Genomic DNA, 18589 nt, shown 5'->3' on the forward strand with positions numbered 1-18589 from the left:
CTCAGAGGATGTGTCATCCTCCTCTAACAGCTGTTTTTCCATTTAATTTCCCAGTGCCGTGTGCTGTGGATAAGGTATGATCGAGCGGAATGTCCAAGCCTGGACTCAAGGAGTACTTTTCTTTGTTATATTGTGATAATGCTATTCAGGTGTTCTGGGTGTTTATTACAGCGCATTGACAGGAGGCAGAAAGCGAGGGTCCCCAGCGAGACTCCAACGGGAAGAAACATATTATACTACTGATGATAAAAAATAATAAGAATTTTTTTATTGTTATTGTTCTAATGAATTGATTAATAAATAAAAGCATGGCACGTTTTCCATGCGCTTGTTGTCTCGTGCTCCCGGAGCCTCATGCTCCGTCTGTCTGCCGTCCCTGTTGGATAAAGTGGATTAAGAAAAGCTCCTTTCCTGAACATACACTCAATTCATTTACGCCACATTTTCTCTGGACAGGTTCACATCAGGGCAGCTTGGAAGGCAAACTCTTCGGAAAACAGCGGAGCTTTCCTTAACCGGAACTGTCCCCATTTCGCTGCCGTACCATCTGTCTCCATTTTCAAAACGGCTAAGCTTTATTGCGCGGAGCAAATTGTCAGCAAAGAAGTTTAAATAAAGAGACGGATCGTTTGAATTATTCAAGGTAAAGGGAACCGTAGAGTGGAGGCTGGAAGTGGGGTGGTCGTTAGGGATTTTTCAGCGAATAATAGCTTCTGTATCCCAAAGAGTCTCACAGACCGAACATTAGTAACCTTTTCTCTTCAACATTAGCATCCGTAGCTAAAGCTAATGGCGAGCAGGCTGCTCGAGCCGGCTAGCTCGTGTGTAATTTTGTAAATATTGTCTGATTGCTCTGTGAACATCAGAAACCTAGAAGCAAACAGTGGGCTGACATTAAAATGTGGACCATTTGCGTTGTTATGTCGTGAAGGCACTGCAGCTCTCAAAATACTACCTGACACTTTATCATTCGACAAATTCTGCTCAAATAGAAAAGAGATGCAAAGCTGCTTATTGGCTCAGGCGCAAAGCTCCAAGAACATGAGCGACTGGAATCTTTGTGATCCATTCACTGATTACTAATAACACATAATACACATAAGCATTGTTCCCATAATCGACGATTGTGTGTGTGTGTGTGTGTGTGTGTGTCATTCCACTGGTAGACACATTCTATGCTCAGAATTCAGGCTACGTTCAACACTGGATGTGCTTGCTGATGGCTGAAGATGATTTATTAAAAATAAACTAACCTGATGTTCTCTCCATACAAGAGAGAGTGGAACAGTTTCCTCCTGCAGACCATCAAACACAATGATGGAGCTACCCAACTACAGCAGCCAGCTGATGCAGCAGCTGTGGGCCCTTAGGAAGGAGGGACAGTTCTGTGACTGCACCATCCTGGTGGGAGACAGCCCTCACCGTGCACATAAACTGGTGCTGGCTGCCTCCAGCATGCTCTTCAGGTAGTGTGAGCCTGGCATATGAACACTGAAATGCAAGTGATTTACTGAGGTGAAATTTAGTGGCTTCATATTCCGCCCATCTCAAGATTTATTAATACACACATCAAGTCTCACATTTCAACTCAGTGACAGCAAGTCCAAGTCAAGTCTGGAGTCTTGTCAAAGCAAGTCTCAAGTGAAGTCTCAAGTCCTTGAGGACAGGTCCAAGTTCAGTCACAGCCTTTGTCAGTGCAAATGTCAAATCCTGTTATAGCAAGTCGCAAGTCATTCGAGACGAGTCCAAGTCTCGTCTGAAATCTTGTCAAAGCAAGTGTGGAGTCGAGTCTGAACCTCGTAAGTCTTCATTAGCAAATTATAAGTTGATTGCAATGACTGCTGCATGTTAAATTGATGCTGCAGTTTCAGGCCTCTGTACTGGTGACAGCGGATTGAACATGTGTGTGAAGCATCCACATTTTACAATTTGTAGCTTCTTTGCAGCAGCATCCATATTTGAAGCGTTGTAGTCTACCACAGGCTGATTGGATCTGCTGATATTGAGCTTCAGATGATTGTTGTTGGGTTTATTTTTTGGTCATTTAACAAATTCATATTAATCACAGCAGACAAATGGGTAAGAACTTTTTCTTACCAAAGGTGGCTTAGTAACTTTGGGACCTGTGACTCTTGTTAAATGGAATAAAATGGGCTTAATCTCTGTCAGGTCTCTCTTGGACGGCTCTGACACCATCTCCATCGACACAGCCATGGTTTCCTCGCAAGAGTTCGGCTGTCTGCTGGACATGGTCTACACAGGGAAGCTGCCTCTTGGCAAGCACAACGTCAGCCGCATCGTCGCAGCTGCAGACAGCCTACAGATGTTTGACGTGGCTGTCGGCTTCAAAAACGTCCTCACCAGTCTTGTGAACCAGCAACCTGCAATACCAGTCCTTCCTACATCGACCCCAAGCCTAACCCTGATCAACAAGGATCAGAGCCTGAACCCCAAAGGTTCAGCTTCACCCAGTGAGGAAGACTTGTCTTCAGACAAGACAGAGCCGGTGCCTGAGCCGAAGGAGGAAGACTGTCAGACTGACAGTGAAGACACAGAGGAACCAGCATGTAAAAGACCCTGTGTGGAGCTCTCTGAGCCCTCAGGTCAGTTTCAGCTGCTTGTCATGTCAAAGGCCTGTTTTGGGGAGTTTTGAAACGTGTTGAAGGCATGAATACACCAGATACCAGTTTCTTAGATCCAGTTCAATACAACAACTGTGCAGTATACAACACAACACCCTGTGACTGTCCTAAAACTTTCTGACTGCGGTCTGTCTTTTGATATGTGTGTGTACACAGAACCTGAAGAGCCCAAATCCTCAGAAAGGGTAGAGGAGGAAAGCAACACATCGGCAGCCAAGGTGTCCAGTCGGCCTGAATCTGGTTTGTTGGAATGTTCTGCTGAGCTTGTGGAGCTCCTCGCCGGCATGTCGTCTGTCCTGGAGCTGCTGAGGCAGACAGCAGAGAGCAGCCTGGAAGAGCATGAGAGACAGGTAGAGCATGTCACCGGTGGAGTTTTCTTAAAAAAAGAAAAAAAAAAGTGATGTCTACATTCACTGTTACTCATCACAGCACGTTATGCGCATGCTTCATCTCTAGCAAACGTATGTAAAGCAATTTTTTTCCCTCCCTGTGTCTTCTGGTGCAGTGCTGCATTTCTCTGTGTATTACTGCCACCTGTAGACCATCAGTGGAATAGTGTGGAACCATGGACAGGAATATAAGATCACGTGCATGTGTCTTTGATGCTTTATGCATCTCAGTGCTTGTCATGGCAAGACCCGCCCTAATCTGCCTCTGCTTAGTTGCCTTTGTCTTTTGGTTTGGCTAAGTTTAGACATGTGGGGTGAGACTGGTTAGGGTTAGGGTGAGAATGTCAGGGGAAGCCAGTCAGAGGCAGAGTGGGTCAGATCAGAGGCAGAATTGGGCAGGTATTGCTAAGAACAGCACTGGGATCCATAATACTAAACAAAACAGGGACCAACGCCCAAAGCAAGGCCTCCACAGCTCGACTAGAGGTCTAAAACTGTGCAGGGTACCTTTAAAGCTTTAAATCTTAAATCTAGAATATCTACTGAGATTCAACCGTTTATGGCTTTGAAAGTAAGGAGGAAGATTTTAAATTCCATTCTGAATTTTACAAGGAGGTGTTCATAACAAATAGGTTACGGCAACTGAAGCAGGTTGGAATGTCCTGTAACGTAATGGCTCACATAATGAATGAGCATAATGTACATCCAATTTCTGCAGGCGTCACATTAAAAGCCCACCAGGGAAAGGTGGTGTATTGGTTTGTGAGATACTGGGAGTCTTTTAATTTGAAAAGTATGTGCAGGGTGTATTGCATTCAATTTGCGGTAGCTTAACACTTAACAAAGAAACAGAAAGGTAGAAGTAATTGGAAATAATCTGTCAGTAAATTTGTCAGTAGTGTTTCTGTTAGAGAAACCGCGAGCGGCAGAGTGTTGAGTATGACATGACTCTGCTGTGCTGATGGAATTAATGCCACTGAAATGTACAATATACTGAATTTATCAAGACAACAGCCAAACCTGAATGAATTGTCAGAGTAGAGAGAGTAGAGTAGAGAAACAGGGAGGCTTCTTACTAAAATCTGATTAAATATTCTTATAAAACAGGTCAAATTAGGAATAAAGGCTTGTCTCTAATATAAGTACTTTTCGAGTAAAGGCCAGGTCCTGTCTGTAGTTGAGGTAAATAAAGGTACATTTCTGCTCCTGCCAGGTCGTGTGTCAGTGCTGTGAGGAGGCTGACCCCAGCTCTGCTTTGGAGAAGCTGATGGGCAGAGTGACGGAGGGGGAGCTCAGTGAGGGAGCGCTCCTCCGGCTCCTCCACGCTCTTCAGCAGAAAGCTCCTTCCTCCTTCCCCACGCCGCTGCTCTCTCTGCTTGAGGAGGTGGAAGGGAGCACACAGGAGCCAGAGGGAAACCAAACTGGAGGTAAAGAGGAGCACTTTGTGACTCTGTGAGTGGAAATCCTCTCAGTTAATAAAAAACGCATCTCCAAATTTCAACTCTGTTCTGATGACCATTCAACCGCCATTAAACCCATTTCTATTCAACACTCTGTTGGCATGGTTCTCTCTTGCTGCTGTGATAATGTTAATTGTTCAAATACTTTTTTTAATCTTTTTCCATCTCTTACAGTTGACTCAGAAAAACAGAACGGCACCAGAAGTGAAGAAAAGCAGGAGGAAGAGGAAGAGGGAGAGGAAGAAAACAGTAAGGAGGAGAAAGAGGAGGCTGACAAAGTCATAAATGCCACAACAGACTCCCCCTCCCCTACCCCCTCCTCCTCTTCTCCACCCCCCTCTAAGCCCTACTCCTGTCGTTGGTGTAAGAAGGGTTTTGCCTACAAGTGTCGAATGCTGGCCCATATGAAGCGCTGTCCCATGTCCCAGGAGTGCGAGCAGCAGTGCCCACAGTGCCCCGCGAAGCTGCCCAATCAGCGGGCCCTGCAGCACCACCGGGCCGAGGCTCACCGCAACGCCACACGAGTGAAGAAGAAGGTGGCCTGTGACCTCTGTGGGCGAACCTTCGCCCACCCATCAGGTGAGAATCAGCTGGTCCAGGGAGAGAAATGCCTGGAACATGGCCGTTGCACACAGGACAAATGATAATGCCCAGCTTTACGCTCCTAGCTGTGACCACCCACTCCTTGTGGTCTTCATCAGCAGGTCGACTGGCACTGCCAGCCATCAAACTCAGCTCATGTGCTGCAGCACTATCTTTTATGTTGCTCCCAAACTTTAGAACTCATTTCCCTCTCGCATGCACACGCTGAACTCCAAATATAGAATTCAGATTCGCAGGTTAACAGCTCAGTGGATCAACAAGTTTTAAAGCGTTCCACAGCCCAACTGTGGAATCTGTGATGTATTGAAGCATAATGTACATGACGCCATGATGTGCAGCTTGTCTCTGGATGTTTTCAGGTGTAGCTGATTCTTCATTGTAGTCATCAGGTTCTTGTAGCAGTCAGAATGGTTTTCTGTGACTGTTAGCATTTTTTAACAAATCTTTTCAGCTCCTCATCCAGACAGAGTTTGACAGCAGTGTTTCTGGCTGCTGGACAGTTTCAGCAGTAAAGACATGAGGACTTGCTTTGGACTTTTTGGACTTTTTACATATTGAACTGAACAGATGTTTGCTGCAGGTCACTCTGTGAACTTCACTGTAAATGTTCTACAGAGATAGTTTTTGCGAGTTAGGTGAGCTTCAGGAGATTAAAGTGTGCCATGTTTCTGCCCCACTTTCGTATTTCAGGCATGATTTACCACAAACGCACCGAGCACTTTGAAGAGAAACCGTTTGCTTGCGAGGACTGTGGCGCAAAGTTCGGTGCCAACTCATCTCTGAAGAATCACATGAGGCTGCACACGGGGGAGAAACCTTACCACTGCAAACACTGTGACATGAGCTTCAGTGTGGCTGCTGCCCTCGCATACCACACCAAGAAGAAACACTCTGAGGGTAACACGCACACACGTTCACACACACCTGTGTAGTAAAAAGGAAAATGGTTTTGTTTCCAGGCCTGTTGGGACCACCTTTTTCATTTGAAATACAGTATGTTTAAAATCATTCATTTGAACTACAGATTTGTGTTAAGTGCTGATATAATTATATGGTTCCACCGAAAGTTGAATATGACAACATTGAATGATTGTGTTATCTTCCGAGTGCCCCACCATCAATGAAATTATGATCTATTCAGTCATGCCAAACATTCATTTAGCTGAATCTAACTGAGTTTGAATCTTGTTGTGTCGTTGAAGTGTGTCACTGATGAAGAGACAGTCTCATCTGAAGCACTGAGTCATCATCATTGGACAAATCTCCTCTCAGTGGTGTCTGCATGTCTAGTCATTTCAGTCTGTGCGGATTCAATTATTTATCATTCTACAACACAGGGTCATAGTCCCTTTATGCTACTCTTCAAACCACAATGATACAAATGGAATAAATAAATAATAAGTCAGAAAAAGATGGAGATAGCGATGTGTGATGTCAATTGCAGGCTCTCTGTGATGCTGATTCACAGGAAGCTAAAAATATTCACCTGCTCCACCTCAGCTCCACTGACGTAGACGTGAGTGTCTGTCTTAGCTCCTTGGTTTTGCTGGAGTTGAGCAGTAGGTTGCTCTCTGTGCACCACCCTGCAAGGCTGTTGACTTCCTCATCATATCAATTCTCCTCATCTGTAATCTGGCCGATGACAGTGATGTCGTCCACAGACTTCACAACAGCAGTCTCTCCATGTCGGGGGCTGAGTCCTTTGTTCATTATTTGCTTTGTCTGTTTTTTGCTCAGGGAAGATGTATGTGTGTCAGTATTGTAAGGCCGTATTCGCCCAGTCCATCGAACTGACGCGTCATGTGCGAACACACACTGGAGACCGGCCTTATGTGTGTCGAGAATGTGGCAAAGGTTACAGCCAAGCCAGCGGACTAACCGTGCACCTGCACACCTTCCACAGTAAGAACACACACACACACACACACACACACAAACATACACACATACATATGGATCATTTACTGTCATGATTAGCTCTAATCTCTGTGATCACAGTGTCCTGGGAATTCCATGTCTTTATACTGGCTTTAACACCAATAGGAACACATTTGCAGAGTCATTGTGTATTTGTTCCTTGTCAGATTTGTCAGAGCCTCACGACTGTCAGAAGTGTTGTCTCAGCTTCTCGTCGTTGGAGGAGCATCGGCAGCACATCCAGGAGTTCCACCCGAAAGAGTTCCACAAGTGTCCCACCTGCAGCAAGGTGTTCACCAGCGCCGCCCTGCTGGACAAACACAAGGGCACACACAGTGGAAACAAGCCCTTCAGCTGTGATCTCTGCAACAAGTCTTACCAGGTAGGGTGAGGTTGTTCAGCTCCACAGCTCTGAGGTGGTGGTCAGGTGGTCAGTATCGTGCTGTGATTTTGATGTTTATGTCTCTCTCTGTTGACCTAGCAACTGTCAGGTCTGTGGTACCATAACAGGACCAACCACCCCGATGTGTTTGCTAACCACACCCGGCAGCTCAAGACCCTGGTCCAGTGTGACGTCTGCTTCAAGTTCTTTCCTAGCGCTGCCAGTGTGGCCAAACACCAGGCTGCTGAGCACCAAGGTGAGGACCACACAGGCCTGGATACAAGGTCTAATACAGGGTCACATAATGAGGGACATAGCGGCATATGGACTAAATGTGGCCGTACACCAAAATTATATGGCCCCAAGACAAATCTGAGAAATCTTGTGCAACATCTCAACTTCAAGGTATGCTTCAGAATCTGTGGTAGATGGGACAATTTGTATAGCAGTAACATGAATCTCTGATGATCAGAAACCCATGTGAAGAGCTAAATAACACAGCGCATCACTGTGGCCTTGTTCACCCTGAGCAATGGTTGGACAGCTCCTGCTGCTAAAATGACCTCTGAGGAGAGATGAAGAACAGATGAAAAATAAAACCAACAGTTAGATTAAACCACATCTCTTTCACTGAAACATTTAATCCCTCTTTGTTGTGTAACCAGATCAGATTAGAGATGGACATAACAGAGAGATTATATCCTATAGATTTCAAACAGCAGAAGGCTTTTGCTGGTAGTTGAAGAGAAGCACAGACTTTGCTGTCTACTCTCCTTTAAAAGTCCCATTTGCATTATCCACTGTTATCTTCCCTCACATGTTTTTATCAGCAGAGGTGCTGGCTTTGACCTTTTTTCCAGCCAAACAGCAGACTTAATGGATCAAAGATAATGTCTAGTTATATTTCATGGGGCTATGGGTCTAAGACAGGTGACTACACAGGACAGAACATACACTCAATTATGGCAAGTAGAGTCAGACATCAACACTTTTAGTAATTCAACTTCAGAGAATTCAAACGTATTACGAGCTGTGTTTCCTTCCTCTAAGCTCATACATCATTATGTACATGGAAACTTTGTGACTGAAAGCAGTATTAATGAATGAATGACTAACAGCAGCGCCTCCTCTGCTGACTTTTCTGCAGGCTCAGAAGCATCAGCAGTGCATTGTCCGTACTGTCCGGCTGTGCTGGGCGGGGAGGAGGAGATGCAGGAGCACATCAGCAACCAGCACGTCAGCCAGAGCAGCGAGTCGTTCAGCTGCCCGCTCTGCTCCCTGGTCTGCACCTCCCAGCTGGAGCTGCAGGAGCACCTGCTTTCTCTCCACATGGGGACACAGGAGGAGCAGGAGGCCGCAGAGGAGCAGGCCGCCTCCTCCTCCTCCTCCCACACAGTAAGGAGCTCTGCTGCTGTAAGATAGGAAATATAGAACACACCAGCTTCTCGCTGTCTGTCAACTCAGTCTTCAGCTGTTAATGTTGAAGATATTCACCTCAGCTCAGATGGTAAAAATAGTAGAGCTGAAATAACATCCAGATTAAAAATAATCCGAAGTAAGAAAGAAGAACAGGCGGTGTCAGACATTCGTGTCAGACACTTGTTTTACATCATTATTCTTTGAATACTTTATTATGAATGCATTATTAGTGAAACAAGTTATTTCAAGATCGGTCATTCATAGATAGGAGGACTTTACATTGGCCTCAGTGAAGTAAGTACTGAGTAGTAGTATGAAGCCTTCAGTGCCTCCAGAAGGAGCTCAGTGAAGTCTGATAAATGTCTGATGAAAGTGATTAGAGGCATTTTATAGGAGTGCAATGCTAAATCAATGGCGCACTATTTTCAGTACCAAACCAATGCTGACACAAACAGGAAACTGCTGCTGAAACTTTCAAGCAGCTGGCCTCACCCCAGTCAGTGATGTCCCTCCAGGTGTTTTGCCTCAAATAGCTGATGGAACACTCCTGCTCTGATGTCACTGATTGGAGTGTGAAGTGCAAAAAACATTCAGTAACTGAACCAACACAGCAGTGCATTTGATGGATGTCATCTCTGTCCAATCAGGTGATTTCAGCAGATCCAACAGGCGGTGAAGGGGCAGAGTCGATCATCTCTGAGGAGCAGTCACAGCTGGCCGCTGCCCAGCAGGTGTTTGTGGCTCTGGCAGGTGGAAAAGAGAGTGAGTCCTCAGCGGAGGTGGTGGAGGTCAACATGTATGACCTGCTGAACAGCTCAGTCACCTTCATCTGTGAGGACAAACCATTAGGTCCAGACACTTAGCCGGGAACTCTGAGTGGTGGAGGATCACTCTGGACGCTCTCTCATGTATACACCTACAGACTATTAACTGACATAATTCACAAGCCAAGGACTCTTTGTGTTGTATGGTCATATTTAGTCCACCAGTCTTTTCTCTGGTACAGCAGTTTGAATAAATGTGGTGAATGTGTTTCACTTTAGTTTATATACAGAAACCCATAAAGCCTGTCCTGAAACAGCACAGGCCTTTGGCCTAAAGCTGCTCAAATAGGAGGAAACAGTGCACTTCATCTTCAGGGGTGGATTCATCCACACTTAAACAAAAGGTAAGATGTTGCTGCATTGCATTCTGGGTTAGTCTCTGCTGCTGAAGGTGTAGAAACTCTTCGACACTGGATTTTTTTTTCTGTAGTTTTTAAATTTTAAACGGTGAAAACAGTGGCTCAGGAAGTGCTCTTCATGTGTCACATGGTCACCTGTCTGAGTGCAATAAACCAGGAACATCAAAGGACACAATCAAATAGTCCAGAAATGGTTCATTTGTCTCATTAGGAATAAAAACAAAAACAATTCAAATGTTTGGATTCATTTATTACAGAAGGTCCACAGGCAGCAGCCTGACGATAACCTACATTCTGATGGTCTCATAAACGCTCTGAATGGCATCATACAGCAAAGTCCTGAGTAGTAAGGTGAACAAAGAATGTGTTTGTGAACAAGTTGTGGCTATTTGTACCTTTAATGAGCGAGAACATAATTTAAAGTCTCTTTAAAAAATAAGTTAAATCCATATTAAATCTGTAATTTGGAGTTCCACTGTTTCAATAAGGAAAATCTGATTTGTTAAATTACACTTTTGAACATTTATTGCATCACATGCTTTTCATCCGAGCTGGACTGAAACCAAATCAAACATTTCTAACAAAAGCGGCAAATGAAAACAGTCAAGAAATCGTCTTTCTACCACCAGAAACCCTGATTTTAATGGACAGCTAAAATGTGAAACCCAGTCCATGACTGATGTCCTGGAGGCGGGACTGTTGCCTGACCTCCTCAGGCTTCCTGCATTATGTGCACTGTACAGTTGATGAGTCCTTTGGGAGAGTCAACCTATGCTGAAATATCAGTCACAGTTTCTTGTATAAATGCCGCTGCCTGCAGTCTGAAGGCCAGGCAATTATCTGTGAAGGTCTAACTTATGTGCCAACAAAGAAACACAGCTGATTTGCATTTGCGTAAGATGTCCAGTAGTGAATAAAACAGAAGAGGTTGAGGCAAGCTGCTGGAAGATCAGTACATCCATGAGATGTGTGTGCAACAGGTTCTCCAACAGTTTAACAACAGTCCACATTCATCTCAATCATTGCAGCCTGAAAGAAAAGAACCTGCAGCTCCACAAACCTGTTTTGCCATCAGTCTGTCAGGTAAAACTTGTTCCCAGGCTGTGAACCTTCCGTGCACAGTAAAAGTTACTCAGATGGCCTGAAATGGTTGTGGAAACTTACAAGTTGTTTGGTAAGATAGGAAATGGTGGTACCTGCTGGGGCCAATAAGGTGGAGATTACCATTCGCCCTGCCTGGGAATACAACTTCAGTCAGAGCTAAGCCCTCTTGTGCTCATTTCTTTGACCTTGGTTTGTAACAGTATGGAATTGGATGGAAAGGTGCAGTGATTGGACCATTTCTTTTTCAAGTCTTCAAATTTGACCAGTCTGCAGATTGTGAGCAAACTGCAGTGAACTTCAAGCCTTTGCAAGTATGATGGGACTGGTTGAATTTGTTGGAGGGACTGACTGACATCTTTGTTAGAAGAAAGCGTTTGTCTTTGTACGACACTGTCACGACAAATGCTTTCTTCTAGCGAAGATGTCAGTTGTCAGCTGTCAATCAGATGTCAGCCAAGATGTCAAATTTTAGGCGCACGCTCATTTTTCCTATTGATAACAAAAGCAAACAAAACACCAAGAGCACAGCCAGCAAACAACCACTGAAAAGGCAGAAAAGGCTCAAATGTCCACACTGACAAAATGAACAGCACATGAAGCAGAGGTGCTACATGGAGTTTTTCACGTCAGTGTTAGCTTATCGCTTTCTGCATGTTGTGTGTGTCTGCAGGCGGTGCAGCAGGTTTATCAGAGCTCTGCTGTGACACTGCACCAGCAGATCTGCCACAGAACCAAAAGGATGAGCTAAAAGAGGCTGGGTGATCGCTCTCTGCTGGTTTTTTCTGTGAATGACCTCTTTCACATCACACTGTCATCTGATTCAGTGTTGGATCGATCGATGGAACTTAAATGTTAAAATGCTTCATGTAGCACCTACGAGCAGCCAGACAGCTATAACACAAAAACACCATGAATGGATAAATAAACAGAAGTGACTGGCTGGTATATAATCATCCACTGAAGCTATGTCCTCACACGAACAGCAACAGGAGCTTCATATTCCTTCAGACACCAGTCTACATACACCGACCGTCTTTGACTTCTGCTTCCGCCGCGTATGCAGTGCAAATATTCCTCTTGAGAGGCAATGGACAAAAAGTTCAGAGCATCCACACGTTCCACCGGTGAGACAGCCTCCAGTAGACTCCTGTGCTTCATGTGTGTGCACATTAGGCATGGTAATCCACATTTTGTGCATAGTGTCATTGGATTCTTTCAAAGTTTGTATTTCAGCAGGAGTCAGAGTCAGACAGGATGCCAAAGCTGCAGTTTTAAGCTGCAGTTCCTCTACTGACCACAAGATGTCGGCTCTAAGAAAACTCGATTGACATGCGATGGGTCTCAGGTGTATGTGGGTGTTAACACTTTTTAAATTTGTGCATACAACCCAGTAATGTTTACCGACCAATTAGTGCATTTGTATTTTGAATCCTAAAACTGAATTCCTCTAATTGATCAAATGGAATTAATACAGCTGCTAGCCTGCTGCTAGCACTCTAGTTTTTGCACTAGATTCAACAAAATGCAGCTTCAGTTCCTGCTCCTATTTAAGATTTCATTGCTCCAATAGCTGTCAAAGATCTTGGCAAGCAGTAAAACTAAATTACAAGTTTGAAATCTTGAGATACTTGTGGTATAAGACTGTACTCTTGTTTTTATGTTCTTCTACCAGAAGCTGTCGCTTCTTCAAGGGCTGCCTACGCGGAGAACTTAGTTTCCATCTGATTCTGGGGGTCAGAGTACAATGTTAATCTAATATGGTCACTGAGTGAATAAAGCCAATGCGCCTCACACTCCGTGCCTCCTAGCTGGTGATCTTCTTGCGGGGCAGGTAAGCATTAGTGATCTGGTTCATCACCACCAGGGCGGGGAAGATGGGCAGCAGGAGGAAGGCCCACCAGGCCACCCCTTTCACCGTGGCCTGAAACCAGTCTGAGAACATGGCCGACACTACAGTGACCGTGGCCAGCAGGTAGACCACCAGGCCACAGGTTGCATGATACAGCTTCAGCCTCGGCAGAGAGGAGGACAGACGCAGCAGCTTAGGGAAGATCACACAGATGCCGCAAGCTGCTTGGAGAACAGTGGCAACCAAGGTGCAGATGCCCAGCCAACTGTGCCAGGTGACCAGGTGGGGGCGCTCTGACACGTTCTTACTGGCCACCATGAAGCCCAACCCAGTGACTCCAGCTATCAGGACCAGAGCCTGACAGAACCAGTGGAGACGGACTTTGCCCGTCCGAGACTTGAAACAAAAGGGGGATCCCTCGGCCGAGAAGAGGAGGATGCCTTCAGTCATACACAGACAGTACTGCAGAGGGGAGCAGAAGGAAGGTTACCAAAGGTTTTCAGCAGAGCAGATACAGACTGTGTGAGCAAAGAAACACAAAACCATTAGTGTCCATTAGTGTCTCACATGAGGACGCTTCCTGTGCAAGTGTGACTCAGTGGATACTTCCAGTTCATTACAAACACATTGTTGGTTTTACTTTTCATAGGGTTTACTGACAATAACCAAAAATATAGAATAATACCCTTTTTTATCTTTTTAGTGCTGGTTCAAGTGTGGACGAGAAGTAAGTATGATGTGTCTACAAATACTTTTGTTTCAGACACCTGCCAGACAATCAGAAATCAGCTTTATTACAGTATGTTTGCAATCCTTTTCAGCCACTGAATAAAAATGCTGTGAAAGTGAACACTGAGGCTGAACAAGACGAGGCTTCATTTTGAATTCACTGTACATCATATGAGGGGGAGAGAGAGAGAGAGAATGTGTGTGAGTGTGGCTACATATTACTTATGTTGTGGGGACATAAATCTGTTTACAGTCACATTGTTGGGAATCACCTTCCTCATGGGGACAAAACTCAAGGCCCTGTAATGTAAATCATTAGATTTTAGGGTGAAGACTTGGGTTAAGGTTAGGGTCAGTCTCCAGGAAGTCTATGTAATGTCCCCAAAAGTGATGAAAATGTGTGTGTGTGTGTGTGTGTGTGTGTGTGTGTGTGTGTGTGTGTGTGTGTGTAAGTGTGTGTCTTAGTTAACAAAGTGAGCAAGGAGTTAAAAATGAGCTTTGAATTCATTTCTTTGGAAGAAAACCAACACATCAATCAAAGCTTCGCAGCTCGAAGTGAAGAGCTGTTGGTGTTTGGACAGGAAGCCGAGGCAGACTGACAGAGTTACTGTGATGACGCATTGTGGCTGATTCATCACACTGTGCTGCCATGAGCCACGACACAGCCCAACATCAACCTGTAGGCCACGTCAGTATGCAAAGCTGCTCTCACTAACATATTCCAGGTCAGTTTGTAACACAATATCTGCAGCACAGCCCTTAGTGTTAGCACGCCCTCCTATCTATTATTCACAGTGGAAAGAAGATGAGAGACAAAGGCTTGAGGGTGTGAAGGTAAAGGTATGCTGGGAGCTGACAGGACAGTTAATATTTAACTGAAGTAATACTAGTGAAAGCATACTGTGTTCTTTTATTAGTCTGCATTTGATTTACGTCAAAACCAAGGAGCAGATACCACGTCATTACCTTCTAACCTAAATTCTATCAGCTTTATACACATCAGAAATATGTTAATTATTCATAAAGTAACTACACTGTTGTACCATGCCTCATGATAAGCATTTCCATGAATCAGTGTCACATATGCTGAGTTGAACTGAGGATAAAAGCCAGGAAACTCATATCAGGTAAAAGTCCCTTATTCTCTAATGTGATGAATATGATGTGGTTTTCACAATTACTAGATTATTATCTCATGATTATAATGAAGATTTTGTGATTTTGTTGTCATTAGGAGTAGGGACGGAACGTTACATGCAAATGAATTTAAGAATATGCAACATGTAGGCATAATATCAGCTGATGCACTGAAGGTATTAAAAGTAGATGTTGAAACGGAGGCAGCCTGAGGCTGAGGTCAGAACACAGAGGACATCTTCAGGCACTGACCTTTTCACTATTTATTGTGCTTTGTGGTGTTTATTACTACACACTGAGCCTTTGGAGGATGCTCCTTTCATACCCAATCATGATACAATCACCTGTTACCATGAACCTGTTTACCTGTGGAATGTTCCAAACAGGTGTTTTTTGTTGCTCCTGTCCAACTTGTCTGAAACATGTTGCTGCATCAAATTCAGAATCAGCAGATATTTACGAAAGTCAATAAAGCTGATGAGCTCAAATGTTAAATACACTGTGTTTGTATTGTTTTCATTTGAGTAGATGTCAAAAAGGATTAATTTTTTTTTATCTATGTGTTACAGTGTCCCAACTTTTATGGACTCAGGCTTGTTTTAGTTATGAAAGACAAACTGTCCCATTCCCTTTTCTTTGTCGAACTTCCTCCAGTTTGAAAGGTGTGATACTTAAATATTTACTAAATACAGTGAGGACATACACACTGTATGTCACTGATGGTTTTCAGATGTTAAATATTTTTTATTCTGTTTGTAATAACTGACAATCATGACTCTCAAGATCATGAAAAAGAAAAACGATCAAACTAATAATAAATAATTAGGGAACTGTCAGGGAGACTGGCAGAAGCTACACACCAACAGACACCAAAAACCGTCCGCTTTAATCGTTATGAAGGCTGATACAAATGCGTGGAGGCTGTGACAAACTGAACTCCTGATCAGATCAGCCTACTGAGGAGAGAGATGACCTTTCAGTCAGTGTGTACAGAAGTGAGAGGTGGAGAAGGTGAAGTCTTTATGGACCGCAAACTTACTGCCACAGACATGCACACGGGATGCCAGGAAAACAGACCTGGAACACAGAAAAAACACCAGTAAGCATCTTCAACCTGAAACTATGCAAAATGCATTTCAGGGAAGCTCTAGAATCACTCCGGACAAAACCGCTGAGTGAGCACAAAACAAATAGCACTTGAGATTTGCGCCAATGGCAGGGCTCGCTTTAACCTTTCTTTCTATGCAGTGTCTATCATTTACATCATTTACATTTACAGCAGTGCACAGAATGCCATAACCCATCTGAGGAAAGCAGCTGCACACAGATCTGACAAGATTTTGTGCTCCAGTCAGCTGAACTGACAAAAATGAAACCGAAATTAAAGGATTATTACACCAGAAATAAATATCCAATGAATGCTTAAATGTCGCAGACACTGATCCTGAGAATGTTTACAGTGTGTTGAGGTAGTTATTAGGAGAACACACACACAAAAAGGCTTTCTCGTGAATTTCCCTTGGGGATGAATAAAGTATCTATCTATCTATCTTAAAACTCAATGAAGAGGCCGCCATAGATTCTAAACCCACTGTAAGACATGTATTCAAACAATCAGCAATGAATGACTCTAAAACTACAGTAGTTTGCCTGAAAATCTTCCTGGTTTGACAGATAAATGAACGTGATAGCACCGTGTACAGTCCATCCAAACATCCACATATTTACTCACTGGTTCCGGGTCTGGACAGCAGGGAGATGATGAGGGTCAGGCCGAGGCCGGTGACGTGAGCCGCTATCACCGCCGCCCTCCGCAGCCACACATACAGCCAAAAGTCCCGCATCCCCAGCCCCTCTCCCACCGGGCTGTACTCCACATCAGACCGCATGCCGCTGAGCCTCCCGCCCGGCTACCTGCCGACCCTGGCCCGTGTCACAGGGGCGCTGAAACGGAGAAACGCGGCGCGTGTTTTGCCGTCACACCGCACGAGCTCCATAATCACTAAGTAACGACGCGTCCAAGGAACAACAGAGACAACCGACCCAACGAGCGTGACCCCAGTCAGGCTACACACAATGACAGCACATAGTGCTTCCGGTATGAAGATTTTCAAACTCCACGTCCTGATGAAGCATCTTACAGTTCCTTTCCTTTGTTTTAGAGTGGGGTTAGAAGAATAACAGTCGCCATATCTGATAAATGCTAATCATTAAATTGTGCAACGACTATAACCGTACGCTAAAAATTCATATCAGATTTTTTGGTGGTTCGACAACAGTCCCTCCTCTGTTGTGTAGTTTCCTTGGTCCTCTACCTATTCTCCGTGGTAATCCTCTACCTTGCACGGAAAATCTTACAGTCCAGATGTTGTACAATGCGTTCAATGCTGTATTCGTTTTAAGAGTTCTGTTCGGGAAAAAAAAATCAACTTCCAGTTGTTTTCGTGGCTAGTTATGGGCGACTTAACGAAACCAATCAAACGGGCGCTCTGATCCCTCCGAGCCAAATGTGGCCAAACTGTGGGTTAAATAAACGCGGTTGGCCAATGCATGAGAGGCAGAAACAGCACCGGGCTGAGCAGACACTGCTCCGCTTTCATACACCATCACAGTCTTAGAAAAGATCGTTTTTCTACTGTCAGCTACCAGCTGACTAATGTCTCCCGAGCACTTCCCACATGTTTTAAACCAAAGCCGCAGTCACGTGACAGGGTCTGTCTAACAGTAACCCTCCAACTTCCACTGGCTCGTGATTTGGTTTCACTTCCTGGTCGAGCCTACCTCGACATCAAACGAGAGGTGAGAAGCTCATTTCCGCCAATGTGATCAAAAAAAAAAAAAAAAAGAATCATAATAAGACACTTGATCGCAACAACGGATTCGTTTCTCAAAGCAATGTTTTAGCATCACAAAATTAAACGATCTCAAAATGAGAAACTTTCTCAAAATGACTTCGTACTTCAAAATAAAAATTCCTAAAATAATGATTTTATGATCACGAAACAGTGTCGAGAAAAAAGGACTATCATTCTTCTGATGGAGAATGTTTCTCATCATGTTGCCAGACTGTAATTAGGCACTAAATCATTATTTCAAGAGGTCACTATTTTGAAAGTTTCTCACTGAGATGTTAAGCCATTATTTTGAGTTTCTCATTATTTTGAGAAGGTTTCTCAATATAATGATTTCCAACTTCCACAGAGATGTTTCACCTCTATAACCTGCTTTTCGATGTAGTTCTTGCTTGGTATGTAGACGGCAGTCTGGTCACCTCTTCACAGTGCGTTCAAAAGAACTGATAGGATCTACCTTGGAATGTACTGCACCACTCATTTATTGTTGTTATTATTAAGTATGATAGATGGCTAGATACTTTATTCATCCCCAAGGGAATGAGACAGGTGGGCAGACTGGGGCTGAGGGCACCATGGCAACAGGTGGAATGTAACTCGGTACATTTAAGACTGAAGTTTAGTACAAATTTGATATATTCGCCACTATATTTTGTAATCACAAAAAAGTAGGCCATCGCACGGCAACATTATTCTAATACGTTAAAGGGTTTCATAAAAATCCTTCATGTCACCATCAACACTAAGTAAAGAAGACATTCCTTCTTTAGGAACTTGTGATAGCCGGACTGTTTTACATTGTTCATTTATATGATCTTTATGGTTACCATTTCTGTAAAAACTACTGTCACAGTTGCCCTGTTAAAAAAAATCTTATCTCACAAACTGTATCATGAAAGGTGGAAATGTATTTTAAGTTGATC

The 18589-nt window shown here is 44.0% G+C and overlaps 2 protein-coding genes across 2 annotated transcripts; one reads left to right on the forward strand and one right to left on the reverse strand.

The window, feature by feature from the left end:
• Nucleotides 1–554: 554 nt before the first annotated feature.
• zbtb40 (zinc finger and BTB domain containing 40) lies at nt 555–9844 on the forward strand. The gene is made up of 12 exons (XM_076749804.1): nt 555–643; nt 1275–1466; nt 2170–2603; nt 2799–2992; nt 4245–4458; nt 4666–5070; nt 5785–5991; nt 6832–6996; nt 7179–7393; nt 7493–7649; nt 8541–8788; nt 9460–9844. The coding sequence occupies exons 2-12, from the start codon at nt 1315–1317 to the stop codon at nt 9673–9675; spliced, it is 2607 nt and encodes an 868-aa protein (XP_076605919.1). The 5' UTR covers nt 555–643; nt 1275–1314; the 3' UTR covers nt 9676–9844.
• A 380-nt stretch (nt 9845–10224) lies between these two features.
• On the reverse strand, nt 10225–17499 carry cyb561d1 (cytochrome b561 family, member D1). The gene is made up of 3 exons (XM_076749841.1): nt 16547–17499; nt 15854–15891; nt 10225–13410 (listed from the first exon to the last, which is right to left on the reverse strand). The coding sequence occupies exons 1-3, from the start codon at nt 16701–16703 to the stop codon at nt 12904–12906; spliced, it is 702 nt and encodes a 233-aa protein (XP_076605956.1). The 5' UTR covers nt 16704–17499; the 3' UTR covers nt 10225–12903.
• Nucleotides 17500–18589: the final 1090 nt, after the last annotated feature.

This window comes from Chaetodon auriga, chromosome 2 (assembly GCF_051107435.1).
Source record: "Chaetodon auriga isolate fChaAug3 chromosome 2, fChaAug3.hap1, whole genome shotgun sequence".
Lineage (NCBI taxonomy): Eukaryota > Metazoa > Chordata > Actinopteri > Chaetodontiformes > Chaetodontidae > Chaetodon > Chaetodon auriga.